Below are 26,121 nucleotides of genomic sequence, written 5' to 3'. Positions count from 1 at the left end.
ACTCTCTGTGGCAGTTGTCCTGATTTGACATTTGGTTTGAGAACATTTTGGTACAGGAACAATTAGATCTGGTATTATAAACAAATCATTAAGCTTTCAGCTTCTTTTTTGGAATTTTTAAGTTATGTGGGCAATAGGTATCCCCATGCTGTTCCATCCGTCATCCATCCCAGATCCTGGGGTTGGGGAGTAGGGAGTCAGGGAAGTCCATCTGACATGCATATTACATGGTATTAAACCCTTGGCCATTTAAAAATGTACCTCCATCCTCATTGTCAGGCATCGAAAATAGCTATGTCAAATCAGCCAACTCAAAAACACATGTCAAAATTTGTAGCTTCTGTCAAATCCTGTTTCCTGAGGGATGACAGCACATTGCTAGGGCCAGGCAAATGAGGCTTCATCTCTGAGCTCTTTCCAGAATGTGGAAAAATCTGATTTCTGGGTCCAGAGCCCCAAACATTTCTATCCAAGCCAGTAGGCTTCCTGCTATGTTGTGATTCTCAGGATTCTTGATGACCCACCTCACTCCTCTGACTTCTTGACTTAGAACTTGCTTTCCCATACTAGCTTATTAACCAGCCTTGATTCCCACTGTCTCCACTCCGTTTATCTACCATTAGCCATTCTGGATATACCCCTTTGGTATAGAGCCCAAAGCTCTCTCTCTGGTTTCTATCGTAAAGGTCTGAGGCCATATGGCAGCTTTTCCTCATCTTTTTGGTCACTGGTTCTCAACCAGGGGTGATCTGTCCCCCGAGACATTTGGCAATGCCTGAACACATTTTTGGTTGTCACAACTGGGTGGAGGGTACCACTGGCATCTAGTGGGGAGAGGCCAGGGATGCTGCTAAACAGCCCGCAATGCACAGGACAGCCCCCGACAACAAAGAGTTATCCAGCCCAAACTGTCAAATTGTGCCAGGCTCAGAAATCCCGATTTAGAGGCATCCTATTACATTTTAAAAAATCTATACAAACCAGCAGAACCTCCCATCTTTGGCAGATTGGAAAATATTTGGTAGGTGTATGACTCATGGTACAAACTTTATTTGAATTAGTTATAAAAAGAACTAACATCCTAAAACAATGAATAAAGGCAAATGTGATCGTATACTCCAGAGGGGAAAGTATACCAGCAGAATTTAAGTGTTTATACAAATGCAAAAGATATATTAAGAAGCAAAAGAAGGTAAAGATAGATAAGAAAAAGCGTTTATGAGTAATAAACAGCCCAGTTGTATGAAAGAAAAAATGCAATGAAAGTTTCAGCTAGAAATGTCAGACTTCACGAGTAAGGGCGGCCCAGCAGCAACAACCTGTTCATAGATTGGTGACATACATGGTTACCAACACTGATCCAATTCATCTTCCAGTATTTGATATATTCATGGGGATCAGGGCCCATTGAGGGAAAGAATTAACAAACCTGACATGGGAAAAATAGGAAGATTTAAAAGTGTTGAAGAGGTGTACGATTACAGATGTATTAAAAATCGACATGGTCTTACTGACTATTTTAGGTACTGCTCTCACAAGAAACAGCACAGTAGGAGAAGTCTTTGGGCAATACGCAAATGAGGATCTGCAACATTAAAACTTTTAGATCATCATCAAGTTCCATTATGAGAAACTAAGTCGTAAAAAAAAAAAAAAACCAAACAGTTGTTCTGGCATTTGCCCTAAGGTGGATTCATTTAGATAAATCAACTTTTTCTTTTATAAGGGACCTGCATTTTGATCCACTAGTCATATAGGTAAATTATTCACTTTGCATAGCAAAAATGCCATTAAAGGACAAAACTACTTAAAAAAAACAACTACTATCTTGAGAAACACCATATTGAGGCATACATACCATTCCCGTTTGCGTGCACTGAGCAATCATTATTCACTAGCAGTGTGGTGGAGTTAGTGGAGTTACTGTTTGACTGTAAGGAATTTGAAGAACTGGACACTCCTTGGTTTACAGTCTGCTTCTTTAAACCATTAGTAGCAGTTTTACTCCAGTCTACAGCAGAATAAGCATTACAGAAAAACAGGGCGGTACGTTGAAGCTCAAATGCAAGAGACAGATCACAGTGTAACAAGTTCTAGCAACTGATATCACACTCCAAGATCTTAAAGAGAAGTCCCATTCTCACATTGCACAAGTTGGTGCGATAAAATGTGTTTTAGTTTAAGATTACATACATTTGTCCTTTAAAGATGCCTGCCCAGTTAAAAGTTACCTCTATTCTCCTAGAACCAAAGGCCAAGCTAATTTGATGACCTCCATCAATAGCCACTGAAATTAGGTGGTAATTCAGAGCCGCTCACTGTCTTGATAAGAACACACATCAACCGTGTTGTGATTATGGCCATGGAAATGGCTGAACTTCTATGTCTGTCTGTTGTACCATTTTCTGTGTACAGACTCCTCACCTCACCCCCCACCCTAAGGTGGTATTTATGGGTGTTATTCAGCTGTGGGTAAATGGGATTAAAAAAAAAAACAATAAAAGCCATGAGCTCAAAAGGAATTAAGTTCCAAAAATGTCAGTGTTGCTTCATTTAAGAATCAGCCAGCCAGTCCATCACTTCTATTGCTTACTAACTTCTCAGATATGAATAATTATGTTTTAATTCACCAGCTGTCATTTTTTTAAATTAGTGTTCAGAATCATATTTGCTGAGCAGGTTCTCTGTTCATCAACTTCTGAATTGGAAGACCTTTGGCAATGGTTGCTTTGTATCTTAACTTACACAGTCTTCACCTTGAGATTTAGGAGGGGAAAAAAGTAAGGTCAATCTTTACCAGAATTTTCAGCTAGCCGAAACTTTCCACAACAAAGATACCGCCTCCACTGCTTCCTGACATTCTCTTTTGCTGCACAGTAAAAGATGAAGATGAAAAATCCTAAGGGAAAACAAACAGACAAACAAACCATAATGCAATGGATTCCAAACTAAGACCTGGATGCCCGTGATCATAAAAGATACATTCTTCGGCAGGTGCTGGCAAAGTAAAATGCTGCAAATTGAATGAAAGGTCCAAAGTTCAGGGAAAGCTTGCTATTGAAAGGCATTTGTCTTTGTAAGACAAATAATGTTTAGAAAAGGAATAATAATCCCACATTTCCCAAATTGAGCTCACCGTCTCCCCTCTCACATCCTGTCCTGGGCCTGCATTCTCTCTCTTGGAAATACAAGCCATCCATTCAGACCCAGAGTTCAGACCTAGGCTTCCACCTCTTCCCGCCTCCATACCTATGACCCAGCTCCCCATTCTGCTCAATGCCATCTCCTCCATACACTCGCATCCCTCTTCTCTCCAACCCAGCTCTCGCACCCCTTGTCTGGGCCTCATCCTGCCTCCCGGTCTCCCGCTGACAGCCAAACCTGCTCAGAGAAATTCTCCGCTGGCGTCCTGGCATGCAGAGAGCAACGCTAAAAAAATGTGCTTTTTTAGCCCTCGTGCCCCGCCCCCACCCCTCTGACCTCAACTCTGCAGGCCCCGGCCCATCCCTTCACAGCCCAGGTCTGCCACTATCCAATAAACAGTTCTTGAATGAATGGAAGAATGAACTCTCTAAGAGAGTTCTTGCTCTCATCAGCCCCCAATATATTTACTTTAAAATCTTCATTTTAAGACATCAGGTAGGCTTCCAGTGGGGTTGCTGTGCCTAACCTAAAGACTGATAACTTGAATATTGCACAGCTTTGTTCACATGCCAGCCTGGCAGGCTACCCCTAGTCGCATTAGGGGGAGAAACAGCTTATAGAAGATTGATCAAAATGAGGATCACCAATTCCAAAATCAGAACTTGAACATCCCTCTTCTCTGTTCAACCCCAAAGCCCTAAGAATTAGGCGTCAGTTCCCTTTTACAGATGAAACAGTAAATTCCTTCTCTCCATTCATATGCTAATGAGAGGGTGTTCTGGGAGGTGGGTGGAACAATGAATCGGAGGGGGATGAAGAAAAAGGCTCAGTTTCTACATTTAATATGTCAAGGTAGGTGCCCTGCTTTCATATTTATGATTGGTGTGACTGTGGACACATTTCTTTCCTTTTCAAGTGTCTAGGACTTTTCGTATGCTATTGTTGGCACAATAAAACTTTTCTCAAAAGCCTTAAAAATCATTTCCTGATTTTGAGGGGGGGGTTCTTTCTAAGCTCAGCACCTTGGCCTACCAATTCACAAACTGGCACATTATAGGTAAAAATGAACAACGTGTATAACCAACAAGCCTACTAACTGGTGTCCTCCAAATATAATAATTGATGGCCAAACCACTACATTTCAATTTAATCTCAGGTTGAGATTGCTTTGAAAACTAGCAAAATGAAAGAAATAAGGGAGGATGCCCCAGGAGCTAAAAGCAACAGGAAAATTCTATGGAAGAAAAGCAGAACACAACTCAAAGGCATCCCATCGGATCATCTGGAATGAAAAGAAACTGGGGGACAGTGAATTATTGTTATTGTAAAGTAAACTTCATAGACTGCCCCGGCTTTTAATACTTGACAAGTCTTTTATAACACCTGCCAAAAAGAATTAGTCAATTGCTTTTCTGAAGAATGCTGATAGGGCAGGACTGCAGCTGAGCTTTGTTAGCAAGAGAAGAGAAGCCTGGAAGCAAAGGGCTATGTGCAGAACCTGCCCTTTCCTGCAGGGTGGCCTCAGAGCAAAGTCTCAGGACCAAGCTCAGGATGAGGCTGCTGTCACTCGGGTCTGTCTATGGCCTTCACAGCTACCACTGTCCCCAATTCAAACATAGACATAGGAGGTCAGCGTGGTGAGCCCACACAGGCACATTTGTGGCATGCGTACTTTGGGGTATGAATGTACTACTTCAGAATAAAGCCTAAAAAACAAACAAATAAAAACAAACAAAAAGGCACCAAGCAAAGGAAGAATAATCGATTGGCTTTCTCACAAAGAGTTCCTGGCAAGTCCCCATGCATATCATATGTTCTTTTGGATGAGATAACAAAGGATAAGGAGGAAAAAGCAGTCCTTGAATTTATTGAGGACCTCTCCTCCCAGGATCTCAAAGCACCCTTGGTCTAAGATCTATCTCTAAGATCTCTTGTCTTCAACGAAAATATCTACTAAATATTTTCGGATACTTCGGCTTTTACATTCGACTGGGGTCATTTGGCTGTCTCTGGTGCTGTAGAGCTTACCTTGTAAGGTATTAAAGAGGGCAAAGAGATACATGAAGGCGGCATTAACTGGTCCCCAGGCAAAGAAGGCAAAGCCCCAAGTAATTCCCAGTAAAAATGTCAGGCCAGCGATGCTCCTGAGATCTTGAATACTTGTTTTTCGCTGGGCTCCCAGTTGCTTCTTCTTTTTAATTCGACAGAGCTGAACGAGGACCACAATGAACATGCTGACGTTCAGCAAAAATATCACGCAGAAATAGCCCACGACCGTAATATAGAATACAATATTGCTGTTGATCCAGCAACTGGAATTAGGGAGGGGGAAAAGACAAACAGGGGGCAACATATCACAATGCTGCAATGCATTTCAAAATGAGGCAATGAACCTATGACATTTTACTGAAATATTTTCTGCAAGTACAAAAGAAAAAAGTTAAAACCATTTATGGCTTTAGGGAACAAAGAAATCAAAGACATTTTCTTTTCTAAGACGGTTACTTTCATAATAGGTGATTGAAAAGCATTTTAAAAATAGGTATTTTAAACATTCGGGATTTTACCCCAGCATATCCTAGTAATGCTACAGCATGTTATCTTTATTAATACAATGTAACTGGTATTTCATTTTTATTACAGGGTTATGAAAAATATTTTTAAAATACTTCCTTCTAATTTGTTGTTTTATACTTAAGAGGTAGGTAGCACGGCATTTCAAACTAGTTTGTCTTGTTACATTTGTGACTGTGAAGGCTACTGTTAATTTTCCTGGATTTCATAAGGATGAGTGCCTCAGTTAATATGCTGATTAGATTCTCCATTTTCTTGGAGAATTTATTTTCCAATTCACTTAACAGTCTGTGGAGGCCAGGGGCACTGTGACTTCTACTCACAAGTCATCAGGTGAGCCATTGGGGAATTTCCCATAGGATCCGAGCCCATAGTTATCCGGTGATATAGCCAGGACAATGGCTACAACCACAGCTGGCATACCTGAAAGATGGGAAGCATCAGTCACACAAAGTTGTAATAACCAAAGTTATGAGAAGAAAAAATAGAGAGCGCATTCTATTTCCTTCTTGTGGCACAGTCAGGCTAGTGGTTCACCAAACCCGGGTTCTTTTCCTAGACATATTCCAGCCTCCCTTGCAGTTAAGTGTGTGCATGGCTAAATTCTGGCCAATGGAATATGGGCAGAAGTGACCTGTTCCACCTCCAGGCCTGCCCCACAAAAACCTCCCAAGTGATCCTCCACTCTTTACCAACAAATTCAGGGTTACCTTGGAAGTTATGCCTTGAGGCAGAGCCTCCATCAGCTTGGATCCCTGAATGACTGCAAGTCCAGAGTTATTCCTCCAAACCCTACTAATTAGACTGTGCATAAGCAAGAAATTGTCTTCAACTGAGATGTCAGGGCTTATCTGTTACAGCAGCTACCCTTAACTTATGCTCTTCTGGAATGTAACTTTAAGGATCAGATGTCAGGCAAAGTGAAGGGCCCAAAATATAAACCAAATGTGAGCCACAGACTAATTATAGGAGGGTTACCAGCAACCTCCTGACAAGTCCTCAACTGCTAGAGCACCTTGATGGAGAGAGGTGTCAGGCCTGGCTGATTTGAGGGTGGCAACTGCCTCTATGCTGGCTGTTTCTGGAATCCACAGGTACTTCCACTAAGAGGCAGCACCAGGAGAAGGTTCTTCCCAGCTGTAAAGGCTTTCAGCTGGGAAGGGGTTCTTCTCCCTCTCCACTCCATTTCCCCCCCAGCCTCACGCCACCACCTTGCACTCTGTGCACACAGTGTAGCCTGAAATCTGATCTGGGGTCTGGGAAATTAAAAACAATCCCTTCTGATAGACGGGTTTGGCTCCCTGGCACAATCTAGCATACTATTTCATTGCAATCCCTTTGTATCTGTACCTTCTGGTGAACCTGACGTGCGATGATTTCCTAAGTGCGACACCTATACAAAAATAAAATATCGCACGGTTGGGGGAGAGATTGGAGGAGCTTGTCCTTGACAAGGTAATCTGACCTTTCAGTCTCCCATACAGAAGAAAGAATTCATGGCCAACGTTAGGAGCAGTGATTTCTCTCTGGGACAAGTGGGGAAAGTGTGTTGCTCCTTACAAAGATAAAACAGACAGGATGACGAGGGTGGTAAGGGGCTGTAATGCTGCGTGTTGGGAATATTGAAAGGAATATTTAGCTTGAAGAAGAGAAGAGGATCTAGGGAAATGAAGGCTGTAACACAGTGGAAGGGACACAACAGAAGAAATCAGAAAACCAGGCTCTGTTGTTTTGTCGTTTTCTCGCTTTGTAGATTGGAACGCATCAGGTCATCGCTTTCAGCGAGTTTACTCACCTGGAGCAAGCAATAACTACTGTGCTAACCTCACTGGCTTGTCCTAAACAGGGTTACATGTGTGAAAATACCTTGATAAACAGGGTATTATACACAATGTTATGTATTACTTATGAGTTATTGAAAGTACGCTCTGGCAGAATAATTTGAGAACTATTCAAAAATCAAGAGCACTGAGCAAAGGGCACCAGGGAGCAGACTGAATGTAAAGGAGAAACAGAACTCCAGAGCTTTAGGAAATGGTCCTTAGCTCTCTTCTAAAGGCAGTGAGCTACACAACAAGAGAAATGTTCAAACAAAGGTAGATGGTCTTAAGGATACTGTTGAGAAGGCTTCTATATTGGGTGGGGAGTTGAATGAAGAAATCTTCAAGGTCTTTGGGGAATCCAAGACTTTGTGACTCACCACCAACAGGTCACACGATCTGAACTACTGTGCCTGTGTGGCGATGAAGTGACATTAGGTTTTATAGTACATTCTCCTACTCGGCCCTTCTCGAGCAGACCTTGATGCAGGCATGTGTTATGTGGGAGGCACAAAACAGACTCAGGCCAGCTAGGAGCTTAGAGACTGAGGGTTTGACCTCATTACCAGGAAGCTAACTTTTTCAATTTATTGAGCATTTCCTATGTGCTAACCCCAATTCTAGTTGCTGGAGATACCAAAGAGGATTCAAGGTCCTGACCTCAAAGAATTTTTTTGTTTGTTTATACCCAATCTGAGGAAACAGGCAGGTGTTCTAGAAAGAGACTCGCAAAGGTTACTCTTTGGGCAGGTCAGCAAGTAAGGAGTAGAAAGCAGTTTTAGAAACCTGTTGATTGTGACCTGCTTCCTTGTTGCTCTGACCTGATTAAAAAATCAAAACACTTAAGTGAAAGCACAGAAAGTCCAGGCAAGGCGCAAGCAAAAATAGACATATCCGGGTAAGTCCACGGTGGCTCAGCAGGCAGAGTTCTCACCTGCCATGCCGGAGACCCGGGTTTGATTGCCAGTGCCTGCCCATGCAAAAAAAAAAAAAGTAGACATACCCCAACCGACAATGCAGAATTTAAGGATGTATTTTCGGATATAAGTATTGAACACTTTGACAAGGGCCAGGTACATATGGAATGCTTCCAGGCCCATCCATGTGAATGAGACCAAGAGAAAATAATGAAGAAATAGAGCCACTGAGATGCAGATGCTTCGAATGTTATACAGAGCAATCCACGAGTCCAGGAGGAACACCAGGTTCAGCAGAAGCAGAGCTGCACACAGCTGGATAAGGATTTTGGAAGGGTAATCCCTCCGGATCTTTCTAAATGGAAAGGACAAGAAAAGAATTAGCATATAACATTCTGAGTTCTGAGCAGTTTATTATTATTCTTTGGCAAACTTCTATATGCATAAGTTTACTCTGCTTGGGTGGTGTGTACGTGAGGGCGTGGTATATGTGTGTGGGGAGAGTGTGCATTCAAACCACCACCACCAATAACGAAAAGGAAAAATCCAAACAGAATCATCTGTGATACCATACAGAAATTTATTTTTAAATTTCCACGAGACATTTTACACAATGACTGTTGACCCATCCTTTTAAATAGTTTGTAGTGGATTTCACCAAATGCCCACCTTGTTTCTCCTGAACTACTTCTAAAAGTACTGCTGCTTCTCATACAATAGGTAATTATATTCAGATCTTCAAAATATATCCAAATTCCCCTATTATCTGATGCTATTAGTTAAAATGAGATCAGGGAAAAAGAACTTAAACTATAACTACATATGACAAGCAAAGGAAAATAAAGCTAATTGATGACATGGACATGTTTATATGTATAAAATAGCTCTACTGAAATCATTCCAAGTACTGGCTAGCCTTATGGTAATTTAGTCTCACTAGTAATACTTCCAAAGGCCCATTAGAAGGTCTGTACTTGCAGCTGGACCCTAAGTTTGGCACTGAAGATGAATTTGTGCATTTCCTGATCAGTGTCCAAAATCTAAATCCCAGCACCTACCTATTGTTTCATTTAGTTAACAAAATAAAACTGCATATTTTTTTCTTCTCCAACAGAATTTGTTAGAACACCCCCCAAAAAGTGACCAAATGGAACCTTCCAGGAAGCCAAGAAGGCGATACTGTTATTTGGGATGGCATTCGTGCTTTGGCCTAAAAAGCCACACTCTCTAAGTTATCTATTTTTTTTCAGGGAGGTCTTATACCCTTTATTCTTCTATGCTGGCCTTTATGTAACCTTTTGTGTTTGTTCGGTATAATTTAGAGCTTAATTTATTAAACATCATTCTTATACTATACATGGTGCTGTGGTCTATTTCAGATCATAAGTTCTCGAATTTGGGGGTGTGCATCCATCCTTCATTTCACACTTAATGTCTACATGGTACCAGGTATCGTTCTAGGGTTCAAAGGTGGCTAAGGAACAAGCCCTGCCTTCCGTGACCTCATAAACTAGTGGCAGGAAGTAATTCTATAAACCAAAAAAGGCCCATAATTTTCCATACAGGTAGACGGTGTACAGCATAAGGTAGGCTGAGGAAAGCCCTTAATTAACACAGACTGGCAACACAGGTGAGCACTGCAGCTTATAATACAAGTTTCCAGGTGTGGATACTCACTCAAAGGCTATGTAAGTTACAAGAGTAACTGACAGAAAAATTGATGAAAGCCCACAACCAATATATGTAATAAACGTCAGAGCCATCATTTGAGCAGGCAGCACAGATGTTCGAGATAGGTCCTAGAAAATAAAATACTACTTTCAATGATCAAATATTTTTAAATAAATAAGAGTCACAATTTACACTCACTGAGCGTTCTAGGTGTCTACGCATACATAGCCTATTCAACAAACCTATGAGGTAGACATGATTGCCATCAGGTAAAGAGAAGTAAGCAAAGGCTCAAAGAGGTTAAGTAAGTTACCGAGATTCCATAGCTAGGAAATAGAGGAATTGAGATTGCATATCTGGCAGACTCCAAAACCCATACATTTGAGCACTGTTTTATGGTGTGCTCGTCAAGAATTGGACTAAGAGCCTAAAGCTTGAATTTGGCTCTTATATTTCTCAGCTCCATGACTGTGGACAATTACCTAACAAATGACTCTTAATTCTGACTCCAATAAAATGACAATAACAACCCCTCATTCCACCTATCTTACAGGGCTGTTGGAAAGATTAAATAGGATCATTTATGTCGGTGTGTTTTGTGTAACCTTCAAAGATCACTGCAAACTAAATGACTATTATTACCCATTTTAATCTGAACCCACTAGTTCTCTTAGCTATTTAAAAGAAAAAAACTTGAATATAAAAACAGAATGTGAAAAAGTACTCGCATTCCATGTTCAAATAGTTCCCTTTGGTGCACGTGCTTATTAGAAGAGCAGTTTCCCTGGTCTATAGCTTTGCCACAACATCACGATATCTGCTGATCTAGTACAGTTATTCATCAGATTGGATGTCATGGCCTGATGCCAGCTACCCCGCAGGCTCAGAATGTAAGGCCATGTAGCACTGGCACATTACCAATAGAACACCGAAGCTCGTAAGGTGGCTGCAGGTGCAGATGGTCTCATTCGGCCTTCTGTCTTTGACGGAGCAGCCATCGGATGACCAGTCTCCTCTGCCACCTGTTGGCATTGGGAAGAGTGACTGTCCCATCAGCAAGGCCATAGCACCAGTCACACCCCCTGCCTCCCTGCCCCATCACCCTTACCCACCCAAGACTGAAAAGGGTGTGTCTGGCACCTACCTTTTTTGTCCAAGTCCCAAAAGACACATCTCACTGTCAAATTATCCTGCAGTTCAAAGAGAAATGACAAATAATTAATTTACTGAACTGAAAAAACTGAAACGCAATTGGAAACAAATGCTGCTATTTTTTACTTCAGAATTTTGTGCTTGAATTTCAAAGGAAGGTTTTTAGTTGATACTTGTCCCTCCAAGCAAGGGAGCCCCAGAGGTAAGCACTTCTTAAACTCATCATCTTGGGGTCTGGCGAAAATGCAGACTCTGATGCAGTGGGTCTAGAGTGGGACCTGAGACTCCACATTTCTAACAAGTCCCCAGGGGATGCTGGGGCTGCAGGTCTGTGGACCACACTTTGAGTAACTGTAGCGAGAACAAAGGTGCTGCTGAATGAGAACTGAGCTGAGAGACATTCTCTCTTTGGATGTAAGAATCAGACCTGCAGCCTCAGCTCAAATTCAGCAGCCAGTAAGTAGTTGCTTTGGCATGGTTCCTTCTGGGAAATTAGATGGTCAACCCTTAGGCATGCTGAAACTCAACTGAGTGGCTAGATGGCTCTTGCAGGGCTGGAAAACAGCCTCCCACACTACCCTAGCTGGATCTGCCTTTGTAAGGACCACTCTTTGTAAGGCACAGTTTGCACAAGGTGCTTCTGGTCAATGAGCAAAAACAGACTAGACTGTCCCCTCCTTACCTGGATCAGACTGGTGTGTTTTAATGCAACTGTCACGTTTTTTGCCAGGTTCCTGACGGTCAGGTTAGCAACACTCGCTGATATGACATAGCTGATCAGAGACAGGTTCTTCATGAAAGGGTCCTAGAACAGCAAAGAGTCAATAAGATGGCAAGGGAAGATGAAATCTTATCAGAAAGCTTTAGTGCCTGAAGGAACCTTAAGGACCGTTTAGTCTACGTTGCTTATTTTACAGCCTAAGGACCATTTAGTCTACGTTGCTTATTTTACAGCCTAAGGACCATTTAGTCTACGTTGCTTATTTTACAGCCTAAGACAGAAATTGAAGGTCAGGTAGTAAAGTGACTTTCCCAAGGTACCACATTCAGGAGCAGAGCTTGTTCCACTATAAATTTCACAGGTGGACACAATGGGGTCCTCTGGAATCTTTAAGGAAACATAATATTAAGCCATTTAAGCTGTGTGTCCTTGAGCAAGTTACTTAGCCTCTCTGTGCCTCCATTTCCTCATCTGTAAAACAGGGATAAATAATTCCTATCTCACAGGGTTGTTAAGAGGATTGAAGGAGATAATATTTGTAAGTGCTATAGACTGTTCGTGGCATGTGGAAAGCACTATAGAAGTGTCACCTATTGTTATTTATCATCATCACCATCAGTAGGTCAAGTGTTAAAAACTAAACTGCAACTTTTGAGCAATTTATTTGACTCAGAGCAGGCTTGAGATTTTTGAGGATTCAAAGAAACATACCCCCCCACACCTCCCTTGAAATAAAACCCAAACCGAAAGCAGTTAGCAGCAACTTTACCTGAAATAGGACAGGTGTTTCAAAGAAGTTAAACTGAACTCTGGAAGCCAGCAGCACATCATTAGTGGGTATATTACTCATCAGTGATGAAGGGAGAGTAATAATGCCAATACTATTCTCAGGAGCTTGAGTTCCCAGCGAAACCTGAAAATCAAGTGAAAGATATAAAAATGTCTGGAGTTAGCATAATGAGGAGATGGACAACACAACAGCTAGTTAAATCTGAGAATCCTGTACAGGCATTTGGTCTGGCATATCGATAAAAAATGGATTTTACTTTTGTTTCTCTCATCTCTGCTAAAGTAAAGAGGTCATGGGTCATAGGGAGATGAGGACCTCCAAATACAAAGGAAACATTTTAAGGATCCACAGAAACAGCCCCGAAGTGCAGGATAATTGCAGATGCTGGGGAGACAACAGCAGCAGACACACAGAATTGGTGACCTTTCTTTTTCTTGGGGGCGGGGGGGGGGGCAAGTCTTCATAGAACCACATGCACTAAATCCAGAATGGGGAGAGGACAAAAACAAAAAAAGTTTTACTTGGAGTTTCCAGGCCCCAATCCCTCCAATAGGTTGAGAGAATATACTAGAAGCAGGATAGCTATTTTGTACTACTACACAAAACAGTGTAGTCATAACACTTGTGAAAATATTGAAAGGGGATGTTAAGTAGCTGAGAGCCCCACTCTTTCATGGCCCTTCCCCCAGACCCTCCTTCCTCCCCTGAGCTTCCACAGTCCAGCTGCTAAAGGGTTAACATGGGGCCACACCACAGCAACCTCCTAGATTTTGCTCCAGCTAAGATCAGTATCTTTTTTGATTCCCTGTTGCCTCATTGTTCCAGATGGTAAATATTTTGAGCATCACCCTGACAAGCAGTAATAGCCTCAACTGTGAAATACAACCAAGACTACACTTACATACAAGAAAATATTTTTCTGCAATAAATTACAACATACCTGAAGATTTGCAGGATCTTGGGCAGCAAAGGTAGTTGTGCTGAAATTACTGGCATTCACTCTGGTCACAACCAGAGCCAAAGAAGGGGAGGTTAGACTTATGGTCTTATTTGAAAAATTCAGCTGTAAGCCAATGTCCTCCACTACTTTCAGCAATCTGTAAAAATAGATGGCAGTTCACATTCAGCCCTCTCACTTTTTGCTCCACTCTAGCAGAACCTAGAGTAGCAACCTGAGAAATCATCATGAACCTATCACTGGGGAGCAACATATCTGGTTATAATTAAGTCATGCAAGAAGCATTGGCATCATTAGAGGGGACAGTGCAATTTGTAAAACCATACCTTCGAGCCAGAGGCGCCAGCAAGAGGGGCGGGGAGCCAAGGAGCTTGCTGACTCGAGTGACCATTTCTCCTGCACTGTTAGGCTCCAAGACGCCCAAGGACAGAGCCTTCTCCATCTGCGACACTTGGCTCTCAATTTCAGAAAAAGTGATCCTGCTGGGGGTGGCGATTTCTATAACAAAGACCAAGTCATTTTCTGAGCACATAATAAAGAAATGTACCTCTATGATCCGGCAACCTCACGCCTAGGTATTTGTCCCAGAGAAATGAAAACGTGTTTTCAGAGGACGCGGTCATAAATGTTTATAGCAGCCTTTCTCATAGTAGCACAACAACCCAAATGTCCATCAAGTGGAGAATGGATAAACAAACTGCAGCACGCCCATACAACTGAATATTATTCAGCAATAAAAAGAAATAAACTATTGATACGTGCAACAACATGGAGGGATCTCCAATTCTCCAACGTGTTATGCTAATGAGAAAGAAGCCACATGCAAACTGTATGAGTGTCTTCATCTGACATTCAAGAGAAGCCAAAACTATAAGGAAATAGATCAGTGGTTGTCAGGGAAGGTGTTGACTACAAAGGGACACAAGGGAACTTTACGGATGTGGAAATGTTATATAACTTGGTTGTGATGATGTTTATACAATTCTATGTGTTTATCCAACCTCACAGAACTGTAAAAAGCATGAATTTTACTCTATATAAATTACACTTCAATAAACCTGACTTACAAAATATAAAAGCACATCAGTGCATATTCACATAAGCACATATAGACTTGCATTTAATTTATATCACATGTACAGGACTTTATGTGGGCCACTAGAAAGTCTTTCCTGAAAAAGAGAATATTATGAAATGGCCAGCTGGACTATCAACTGTAAATCTGACTTTTAATAGTATTGTAAATTGGGAAACAATGAGCTAAACATGTCTTTAACAATAAACAAATCTCTTAATTTCACCAGTCTAACATGCTGTTTTACTTTGCATAACCCCTCCCAATCCTTATTCATATGAGTTACACTGATAGAACATTTATTATTGTGCTAATTTCACTTCACACCAGGACCTGAAAAATCCCCTTGTTTCTGTAGAGCCACGCGAATGTCGCACACGGTTGCATAACAGTCATTGTGTGGAGGGTGTCATGTCTGCTTTAGCCATTCCTCCTGTGGAACTATTAAGTTTTATCTACTTTTAGCTGCCAGGTAACACCTCGATGCCTATCTTTCATGACTAGGCCACTCTGCTTCTGTTGCCTCACTAGCTGACACTGAAGTCCCTGGAGTAGAATCACTGGTGCAAGAGGTCACCACGACCGCTTTTCTGTAGGACATTAGGTTGGTCCTCAGAGCCTATGGGAATAGCTTTGCAAAGAGGGGCGTCTTAGGCCCAGGCTAACTAACTTCGATTTTACTTTGCACTTCACCAATCATTGAACTTTCCCTTCACTAGAGCCGTAATGATTTTATGACTTGGTCTAAAAATTCTCATATTAACAAAATAAATCATCTAAGAGAGAGCAGGAAAAATGCAAAGAACTATCAAATCATCTGGCAGAAGCTCCAGATCTCCTGGGGCGCCATGTCAGAAGAGGCCGAGATCACAACCTCAGCCCCAACGCTACTGTCACCAGACACCTCCCATCCTCCAAATTCTAGAGGAAGAACTGCTCTTTACATGCTGAATTTAATAGCCAGACTTTCTCCTGCTTCTTTCCCTCTTCCATTTATCTCCTCCCCACGAAACTTACTTTGTGTCTAGGTAGCTCTTCATGGTTTCCAGGGCATTTACTGTACTGTGGTGAGCGTGAGGATTTCAGTTCAATCTTTGAATAGAACAGGCTGGGTCAGGAGGCATGAATGGCTTGTCCCAGGTCAGTCTGCCTGTGCGAGCCACGGCAAACCCAAACCCTAGCCTCCCCGGGGTTTCTCCCGTCCGCAAGGCTACCTTGGCTCAGCCCCAGCTGTCATTCTGTCATTTTCAGGAATACCAAGTTTTTTCTTTTTCCCTTCTATCTAAATGGAACTGCTCTGTTTAAAAGTTCAAAAAGTTTTCAATTCAGAATGTGAAACACTGTGACCCAATAACCCTTTGTAGGGGAAATCAATATAAAAAATATCTATACCGATAAAAATACCTCATAGAGCTATTGCTTCACTATCTTTGGCAAAGCAATTGAGCCCAACTATATTCTATGCTCTATGAACACCTGAAGGAAAATGCTGAAAGTCAAGCAAACATTCTAAAAAGAAAGGCTCAGTGTGTTTTTACAGATATCTTGGCTTGGCAGGTCAGCAGATGCATATCAGGTGACCAAAATCATAAGCAACTTGGGAGCAGTTTGGCTGCTCATATTTACCTGTATTTTCAAGAGATGTTCTGGTTGTGTTGACATGCGGAGGAGCAGATGTGGTGAGAGACGACAGTGAGGATTTCACGGGCGGTGGGGTGGGGGAAAGATGGGGATGGGCCGTAGGGGATGGAATAATTCCAGACTGGGGGGGCACAAACAAAGCAGAGCTGGAAGCTACGGGAGCTGAAGGCTGGGGAGAGGGAAGGTGACTCTCCCTGGTTGCAGAGGAAGGGTTCTGGGTCACAGGTGGATGTATCAGGGGCTCAGCAACAGAGAAGGCACTGGAGATTTGGGAAATAATGGTGGCGTGAGGGGCAACTGGGACCAATTTGCTGGGAGAAGAAAATGGTGGGCCATGTGGATGATCAGCAAGGCAGGCAATGGGGTCCTGTAGATCACTAAAGGAAAGAATCAGAGAGAAACAGGTGAGCCATGAATGAACAATGCAGAGGCCAATCTCCTCCTCTGGGAACCATCGGACACCCCCCAAGGTGATGTGATTACACTGGGGATCTGTCACTCCCAGCCTCTACCATTTCACACCCTCTGTGCACCACCTGCCACTGGCCCCCTACCCCATCACTTCTGCCACCTACCTACTCCCTGTGAGAGAAATTAGCAAGGAGATGCCGTTATGAATTCCCAGCTCTGGTTCACTAGTATACTGCTGTTCGTACCTGACTGATCACTTATCACCCAACTGAGGGCACCCTGTAACACTTCCATGGGCTCCTGTAGGAGGGGAGCTGGGAAATGCCCCATGTTTCCATATACTAGGAACCCGTTAGTTTTTATTTGCTATAACCTGGCCAAGTAGTAAGCGGTACAAGATCAGTGACCAAGAAATGTTTGGCAAATGAAAACATGAATCAAGCTGGGGCCAAAGGGGTGGTCCCCAGCTTATAAATCAGTTCCACCCTCAACGTTGTTTGGGCCAGTGGTTCTCAACCTTGGCTGGTCATGGAAATTACCCAGAGGATTTTCTAAAATGAGACACACTTCCATGGCCTACTCCTCAGTGTCTGATTCAGTTGGTCTTGGGGAGCAGGGAAAGTGCAGTGCCAAGGCATGTATATTTTTTAAACATGGAACCAAAGGTTGAAAAGGTTAAGAAGATATCCACCATCTGGCACAAGATCACCAGTCTTGGGTAGGGGGAAGCAACTAGAGTTGGCGACAAATTATTATCCAGGGAAGCCTCTGATGGAGCCAGTCTTAGATGGAGACTAGGAACACAAATGAGAGTATGTTCTTAGGGCCTCTCTTGGGTAAGAGGATGGGAGAATATTAGGCTGAGGGGCCTAAGGCAAGTCACATTCATAAAAAGAAATGCTGGCTCTGTCCAATTTGGCTAGAACCTGGCTGTAGGCCTCCCTGTACCCCCTGAGGTACCGGGCAGCAGTGTGGACAAAGTGACATCAGACGGTCAGAAAGGTAATGAACTGAGAAGGCTTGGCTTGGGCACCAGCTCTCACTACTTCTCTGGGCCATTCATCCAACTTCTCCAACCCTCCGCACTCTTAATTGTATATTGTGGCAACCCATCTGGCCAAGTTGTGGTAAAGTTGCTTTGCAAAGTGTAAATTAAACTTCCTTATATTTTCCACAGCAGCCAAATTCCACCCCACACCCCAACACAAGGGTCCCATTTCCTGGGTTCAGCCAGGAGGGTGTTACTGTGTATTGCTCTCGCCACTGGGTCCTAGTCAAGCCATCCCTCCCTCCACTGTGTGAGGTGTACACGAAGTAGAAGTAGCAGAACAGTGGCGCTCAACTCCAGTCGCGCATTCAAAACCCCTGGAACACTTTAAGATGCCTGGGCCCTCTCTCTCCAAACGAGTAGAATGCAAATCTCTGGGGATGGGGCGCTGGCATCAGTATTTGCTTCTTTACTGAGGTACAGCCTACATACAGTAAAGTGTCCTAATCTTACATTTAGAGCTCTATGAATTTTTATTTCTGTTTACATCTATATAATCACCACCCAGATGGAAATACAGAGCATTTTCCAACCCACAGAAGGCTACTTTGACCCAGCTGAATTTTTAAAAAGTGCCCGGGTGTTTCTAATGCACAGCCAATATTAAGAATCAGTGTATTAAAAAGGACCCTGAGTGATCCTCTAATGCTGGCCCAATGGTTCGCAAACTTGGCTCCACATTAGAATCATCTGGGAGTTAAAAAAAAAAAAATCCCAAAGCCCAGGCTGCCCCAGATCAATGCCGTGAGAATCTCTGAGGGCGGGACTCAGGCATCTGTGCTTTTTTTTTAAAAAACATGGGCAGGCACTGGAATTGAACCCGGGTCCTCTGGCATACGCAGGCAAGCATTCCTGCCTGTTGAGCCACCATGGCCCGCCCGGCATCTGTGCTTTTAAAAACTCCCCAGGTGATTTCAACGTGCAGCCAGGGCTGCGCTCCATTGTGCTCCACTGTGCTCCACTGTGCTCCACTGTGCTCTGTGATCTAAACCTTGACCACTCAATGGAGGGCCATGAAATAGAAGCATTAGTTTCACCTGGAGCCTGTTAGAAATGCAGAATTTCAGGCCCTGCCCATGACCTACACTGTCTTTTAGCAAAATCCTCAGCAACTGATATGCACAGCAGCATTTGAGATGTTCTGATCTAATCCACCTTCTCATTTTACAGAAGAGGAACAGACTTCAAACGGTAAAGAAGCGCCTCTTCTCGCACCCAGATGCAGCTAGTTAATAATAGAGTCCTAGCTAGACACAGGGCTACCTGAGTTTAGACTCTGCCTGCCCCCTCATGCCCTGACGCCCCTCCCCCTCCCCCTCCCCCCCTTCTATGTGGGGCTTCAGCTTTCTAACAGTTCTCTGAATGGACAGCCAGCAGAGGTCAGTAGCTGCCTCAAAAGACCATGGTCTCTAGATCAAATCCTGATGCTTCCAGAAATTTTATCTTCAGCTTAATGGGGCATGTTAGTGCAGGGCAGACAGGCTGCACTGAGATTTCTTTCCCATATGAGAAGCTTCATATTAAAAAATGCATGCCTTAAGATTTTGTGGGTTTGTCCAGAGTGATGCCCCAATAAATCCCAGAGTGATTTGAACAGTGAATAAAAAAGTATTTGCAAAGTCCCCTTGGGCAAATGGTGAGAAAGGGGGAAAATTCAACTTCCCCAAGTGGAGAATTCTTGATATTCTCACAGGCAGTGGGAACAGCCAAAGCAATAGGCCGAGCCTCCAATCTTGGGGTTTATTCATATGAAACTTAACCCCACAAAGGATAGGTCAAGCCTACTTAAAATTAGGCCTAAGAATCACCCCTAAGAGAACCTCTTTTGTTGCTCAGATGTGGCCCTTCTCTCCAGCCAACACAACAAGCGAACTCACCACCTTCCCCCTGTCTACGTGGGACGTGACTCCCAGGGGTGTGGACCTTCCTGGTAACGTGGGACAGAAATCCCAGAATGAGCTGAGACAGCATCAAGGGATTGAGAAAACCTTCTCGACCAAAAGGGGGAAGAGTGAAATGAGACAAAATAAAGTGTCAATGGCTGAGAGAATCCAAACAGAGTCGAGAGGTTATCCTGGAGGTCATTCTTATGCATCAAGTAGATATCATCTTGTTATTCAAGATGTAATGGAGAGGCTGGAGGGAACTGCCTGAAAATGTAGAGCTGTGTTCCAGTAGCCATGTTTCTTGAAGATGATTATATAATGATACAGCTTTTACAACGTGACTGTGTGATTTTGAAAACCTTGTGTCTGATGCTCCTTTTATCTACCTTATCAACAAATGAGTAAAACAAATGGAATAAAAATAAATAATAGGGGGAACAAGTGTTAAAATAAATTTAGATTGAAATGCTAGTGATCAATGAAAGGGAGGGGTGAGGGGTATGGTATGTATGAGTTTTTTTTGTTGTCTTTTTATTTCTTTTTCTGAATTGATGCAAATGTTCTAAGAAATGATCATGATGATGAATATGCAACTATGTGATGACATTATGAATTACTGATTATATATGTAGAACAGAATGATCATAATAATAAACAATAAAACAATTTTTTAAAAAATGCATGCCTTTTTTTCCAAATACAATTTTGATCTGATTGTAGGAAAATAGAGAAAATGCCACAAAATGAAAAACAAAGATCATCCATAAGGCCAGGGGGCCAGGACAATCATTATGAGCCCCTGTGAAGATTTTTATTCATTTGCTTTCATATACTGTTATCACTTCATACACGTCCTTCGGAGTCATTCACTGTTTTGCATCATCCACCTCCCAATTCATGCCATTGAGTCAATCAGTTTAAGATAGTGATTCTCAAGTACAGGAGCACATTAGAGACTCCTAGGAGGAGTCATTTTTCAAACCAATTAAATCAGAACCTCTGAGGGTAGAGATTGAGAATCAGTATTTTTTAGCATTTTACTTTGGACTAATTTTAGACTTACAGAAACATCACAAAAATAGCAGAGTTCCTATATACTCCTTACCCAGCTTCCCCAAATGTTAATAGCTAAAGTCCAGAATGAGACCCATATACATCTCAAAATTTGGTATATGGCAGAGGTGGCATCTCAAGTCCCCAGGAAAAAGATGGGCTTTTTAATAAATGGTGCTAAGAACACTGGGTAGGCATTTGGAAAAAGATAAATTTACATCCATCCTCATACCATACATAAGAATAAACACCAAACGGATCTAAATGTAAAAAAGGAAAACACATAGGTACTAAAAAAAACACGGGTGAATTCCTCTAAAACCTGGGTGTAGGGAAAGGTTTTCTAAACGCCTCGAAATCTAGAGACATTAAAAGAAAAGACTGAAATATTTAACTACATAAACGTCTTAAAAATTTTGAATAACCAAAAAAAAAAAAAATCACAAAGTCAAAAGACAGCTGACAAACTGGGAGAAAATATCTGCAACATATTCCACATAAAAAACTCAGTAGAGGGCGGGCCACGGTGGCTCAGCAGGCAAGAATGCTTGCCTGCCATGCCAGAGGACCCGGGTTCGATTCCCGGTGCCTGCCCATGTAAAAAAAAACAAAAAACAAAAAAAAACAAAAAAAAAAACTCAGTAGAAAACTGGGAAAAAGACATGAACAGACAATTCACAAAGATACCAAGACGGCCCTCAGATATATGAAAAAAAATGTTCGAACTCACTGTTAATAAGATAAATGAAGAGCAAAACAAAGCAGATGTCATTTCTCATCTACTAGACTGGCAAAAAATTTAAAAGTTCGACAGCATATTCTATTGCTGAGGCTGTGGGGAATTTGTTTAAAGCTACCTGATGATTTCAACGTATAGCCAAGTTTGAGAACTACTGGTTCAAGGCAATGGCCCAAATGGAACTTCAAAAACAGAAAACTGTGCTTCTTCCCTCAAGTTGAAAGCCCTTCTGAAATTCCAAAGATTCTTAGCCAGCATGGTGATGAAATGTTCGTGTTTTAGGAAAAGGGCCAGCATGTTTGGTACTTACCACTGCAGTTTTCCTAACTCTTCTGGGGAGGAAGGGCAGGGCGTCCTGAGAGAACAGCAGCATTGTTCTGGGGGAGACAAAAAGCAGAGGAAAAAAGAAATGTATGGTCAGGAACAAGGCAAAGTAGAAGCTGAGACCCATCAGGTATCACAGCTCTTAGGACGACTGCATCCGAAAGGATATTTGTCTGAAACAGCTGATAAACTGGATGCCATTATATTGGAGATTACATATAAGCAGCAAGTGCTCAAAAATGTTTATTGAATAAAGATTTTCTTTTCTGGTTCTATGCACTTGATATCAATCACTCCTGATATCAATCACTCCTAAGAGAAATTGAGAAGGAAATATATTCTACTAGCAACCCAGCGAACTCTCCAGAGTTCTCCCTCTCAATATGGCTTTGGATCAAGTTCTCAAACACAATAGACTGAAACTTTATTAGAAAGTGGGAAACATAACTTTCTCCAGCTCTCTAAAAATTGCCGAAGGACAAAGGAGCCAAAACAGAAAACTGTAACCTATGTACATTTATTAATTCTATTTTCAATTAAAAAAAATACCTCAAAAGTCACACATGTAATGAACGCAGCAATAAAGACAGACATAGCTTACCCATTGGTCGAATCTTTGCATTTTTCACAGTATCCATTATGTTACATACGTTCATTGTCTTATTCAGTTTTATTGTGAATGTGCAATTTAAAGTGCTGGAAAGAGAACCACAATGTCACTAAATTGGAAACTGACATACAGATTTTCAGTTGTTTTTTCAAACCTAAAGTGAGGAAAGGACTCATTGATACCATGAACTGGCAACGTCATCCTGATACGCACGTCAATATTCGCCTGCCATGGTCTAAACTTTACCAGAAAGCCTTTATACTAAGACATTTAGAGAGGTTTACAATCAAAGACTGCAGCCTGGAGACCCTGACCACATGAGGCTGCTGCTTTGTTTTGCCTGCCCACACACTGGAACAGGCAGGGGTACACCTTGACCTTCAGAGTCTTTCCCTGCCTGGTTACTTGCCTGGTCTCTGCGGGCATCTGAATTTCCACCAAGGGGGCCCTTTCACATACCAGCAGAGATGGACCTTGAAGTGTTTTAAATCCCAAATCTCTGGCAATTCAATCTAGATTATCAGATAACGGGACCAATGACCCTGCTAGGAGTTTAAGACATTCTTTGTTTCTATTTTAGCCCTGGTTTAGGTGAAGAAAAAAAAAAAAAAAAAGAGGTAATGTTGCAATGAAACACTAAGAAACTAACCAAGAGAAGGGAAGTGAAATGAACCAAATACGTATAGTGATTAGAGATTCAATCTACAAATTCATGGAAGACGTGCCATTATTTGCACCAATGAATGGTCTGATGAATAGAAACTGCTACTTTTTAGGGCTTTTACTTTCTTGGAACTCTCATGGATATGGTGGTGAGATTATTGCCAGTTAAACCCTTGGTGTTTGCAGCCAGGACAGCCAAAGGACACAACCTAAAAGAATATGTGTAACTCCAAATAGTTGTTGGACACACCCTTCTTCTCCCCTTCAAGGACTCTTGAGTTTCTTCTTTTTTCTTTCTTTTCGACCATTTCCTTCCCTCTCTCTCCTTCCTCCCTGTCTGGCCCCCCCCACCCCCCACCCTTGGCTCACCAGGAGCCATTTCAGGATTATATTGGTGGCCCTTGAAATTGAGGACACTGATGACCCTAAAACCTCGTAGAACCAGAGGCAAATGGCCCAATATCACCCTCACAAAGAAATGGGAAGGTGAGTGTTTAGAGAAATAAAAACATATAAATCCTGTGAAAGAAACTCTAAATTGACTTTCAGCCCTGGGTTACAAAATGAAGCTTACAAGAAATAGGAGGAGTAAAAGAAACCTAAGCTCTGATCAATCAGCTTTGAACAAGATTCCTGCTGCCTCTGTGTTCCAACAAACCACTAAAATAGAAGTCACCTGACAACCACAATTTTCCCTTTTGTTTTGGGACTAAAAATTCCCAATGCCCCCTGAACGCTTTGGAACACCTCCTTTAACCTGGTGTTGCCCAATTCACAAACTGTTATACTGTTAATAAAGCACTCTTCTATTTGCAGGAGCAATTGTCATTAATGGGATTGCCATTCATATGTGTTTATTTTGGACAACTACCTTCGAATTTGCAACTTAATTAAGATTCCTCAATTCTTTATTTCTCATGAAAGGATAATGATTTTTTTAGGTATTAAAAATAACTGACCTTTGGGCCTCTGCTGTAGCACACATTATAAAATAAGTCTGAAACAAACAAACAATATATATATATATTATATATATATGTTTATATAATATATATATATATATAAGTTACTTTGACAGTTAGAAATCTCAGATAAGACAACCCAGGACAAATCACAGCATCACAGAATCTTAGAATAAGAATCCCTGGGGATCATCCAGTGCACCTTCCCACCAGATTTCTGATGTATCACCAAAGCTACTCAGGCCTCACAGGATTTGCTTGGATACCTCCAGTGACAGGGAGCTAACTTTCACACAAGGGAGCTCATTCTCCTGGAGCTCTTATTTCAAGTAACATTTGGTCTGAACACTGATCTCCTTCGTCCTAATATCTACCCATTGACTCTAGTTCTGATTTCTGAAATAACAGAACTAGTCTATTCAGTCTGCTGCATGACAGCTTTGGGGGGATTTGAACACATATATCCCAAGGAATGCAGAACTCCACTCTTTCCCCTAAATTATAACAATAATTATTAACAAGGCACAGGATGTACTATGATTACCTCACTTAGGTCTTGCAGGGTTTTGTTGAGCACTGATCGTCTGTTAAAAAAAAAAATGGAAAGAAATTGACATTGAGACTGTTAGAGATGTTAAATTTAAAAAAAGTTAGATTTTTAGTAACTAAATTAAGCACATGGTATTTATTGCGTACAACATTCACTTCGAAGAAACACTGGGGATAATAAGAGATTCCTATGGGAAAGAAATAAATTATTCATGCAACAAGGGAAACTAACCAGGCAGAAGCCCTATCAGTTCTAACCAAGAGCAAGATATAAATTAGGATTGAACAATCTTGTTATTCATTAGGCTACTGCAATCAATCCCAAGGCAGCTTCCTCCGGCAGAGGGCCAGAAGAGCTGGCCCTAGGCAAAATTTCTGAGCAGCTGCAAACCACCCACCCAGGAGACCCTGTGCCTCTGATTTCTTCCTCATTTCCTCATTTCCTCTCCAACTGACCCAGCCTGCCCTCTCTACCACTCTCCAGCTCTGCCCTCCCGCCCTCCCCACAATTCCCCATTAACGATGTCCTACTCCTCTCCTCACAGTCCCACTCCATCAACATTTTAATTTCATCTGGGTAGCAGAGCTTTGCATGAAGTTAGGTTGGAAGAAATCTGATTAACAGAAATTCATTCTATGTCAGTGGTTCTCAAGGAGAGGTGACACTACCCCTCCTCGCGACATGTGACAATGACTGGAGACATTTTTTAATTTTCACCATTAGGGTGTGGTGTATGCTACTGGGACCTAAGCAGAGGCCAGGAATGCTGCTAAACATCCCACAGTGCACCCCCACCCCCAACAAAGAATTATTCAGCCCCAAAGTCAATAGGGCTGAGGTTAAGAAAACCTGCTCTAAGGGATGGACAATGATTCTAGGCAGCTTCAGGGAAAGTCTGGAGGGATGAGGGGAAGGAATTTGCAGTAGTCAGCTAGCTTCTCAAGATAACAGTTGCCATTTCTCTCGAACTGGGCTCAGAGGCTGCCTTCCTTCTGAAGGTTTCCCTGCCCCCTCCGGTCAGGTATGGCCGCTCCGCCTGCTCTGTACTCAGACACTTAGACCATCCTTTGGTACCCTATACACGCCCTCTTCATGGTAGGGATCATTCTGTATTGTTATGTTTGTGTCCTGAGTCTTTCCCAATAGAATCTTAACTCCTGGTTCTCAAACTTGACTTCATAATGGAACCACTAAAAGTACCAATGCCTGGCTCTCACTCCCCAAATTCTGACTTAATTTTTATGGAGTGTGCTTGGGCAGTACAATTTTTAAAAGCTTCCACAGGTGATTCTAATATGCCACCAGGGCGGAGAACCACTGCTCTAGACTCAATTTTCCATCTCAGAGACTTGGGTTTCTCCCCCATAGTCCAGCACATAGTAGGTGCTCAACAGTGTGAACTGTAACCATCT

The 26,121-nt window shown here is 42.2% G+C and overlaps 1 protein-coding gene and 1 long non-coding RNA gene across 5 annotated transcripts in view; one reads left to right on the top strand and one right to left on the bottom strand.

Annotated features, from left to right (window-relative positions):
• Window positions 1–26,121, bottom strand: part of ADGRG2 (adhesion G protein-coupled receptor G2) — a 133,798-nt gene that overhangs the window by 3,523 nt on the left and 104,154 nt on the right. For 3 of the 4 annotated variants that reach the window (XM_077145080.1, XM_077145079.1, XM_077145081.1), the window contains 17 exons: window positions 24,704–24,743; window positions 24,157–24,194; window positions 22,526–22,620; window positions 21,911–21,977; window positions 16,449–16,840; window positions 14,074–14,245; window positions 13,730–13,886; window positions 12,769–12,912; window positions 11,961–12,083; window positions 11,271–11,316; window positions 11,045–11,148; window positions 10,133–10,254; window positions 8,542–8,810; window positions 6,042–6,141; window positions 5,173–5,456; window positions 2,798–2,899; window positions 1,859–2,011 (listed from right to left, as the gene is read on the bottom strand). In XM_077145080.1, coding sequence (XP_077001195.1) covers window positions 1,859–2,011; window positions 2,798–2,899; window positions 5,173–5,456; window positions 6,042–6,141; window positions 8,542–8,810; window positions 10,133–10,254; window positions 11,045–11,148; window positions 11,271–11,316; window positions 11,961–12,083; window positions 12,769–12,912; window positions 13,730–13,886; window positions 14,074–14,245; window positions 16,449–16,840; window positions 21,911–21,977; window positions 22,526–22,620; window positions 24,157–24,194; window positions 24,704–24,743 — 2,408 coding nt within the window. The remainder of the gene's footprint in view (window positions 1–1,858; window positions 2,012–2,797; window positions 2,900–5,172; window positions 5,457–6,041; window positions 6,142–8,541; window positions 8,811–10,132; window positions 10,255–11,044; window positions 11,149–11,270; window positions 11,317–11,960; window positions 12,084–12,768; window positions 12,913–13,729; window positions 13,887–14,073; window positions 14,246–16,448; window positions 16,841–21,910; window positions 21,978–22,525; window positions 22,621–24,156; window positions 24,195–24,703; window positions 24,744–26,121) is intronic. The other variant, XM_077145082.1, reaches the window with a different exon arrangement.
• Window positions 1–26,121, top strand: part of LOC143670346 (uncharacterized) — a 56,536-nt gene that overhangs the window by 23,291 nt on the left and 7,124 nt on the right. The gene's annotated exons all lie outside the window — the stretch shown is intronic.

The sequence above is a fragment of the Tamandua tetradactyla genome, chromosome X, assembly GCF_023851605.1.
Source record: "Tamandua tetradactyla isolate mTamTet1 chromosome X, mTamTet1.pri, whole genome shotgun sequence".
Taxonomy (NCBI): Eukaryota; Metazoa; Chordata; class Mammalia; order Pilosa; family Myrmecophagidae; genus Tamandua; species Tamandua tetradactyla.
This window is presented reverse-complemented; position numbering and strand designations above follow the sequence as displayed.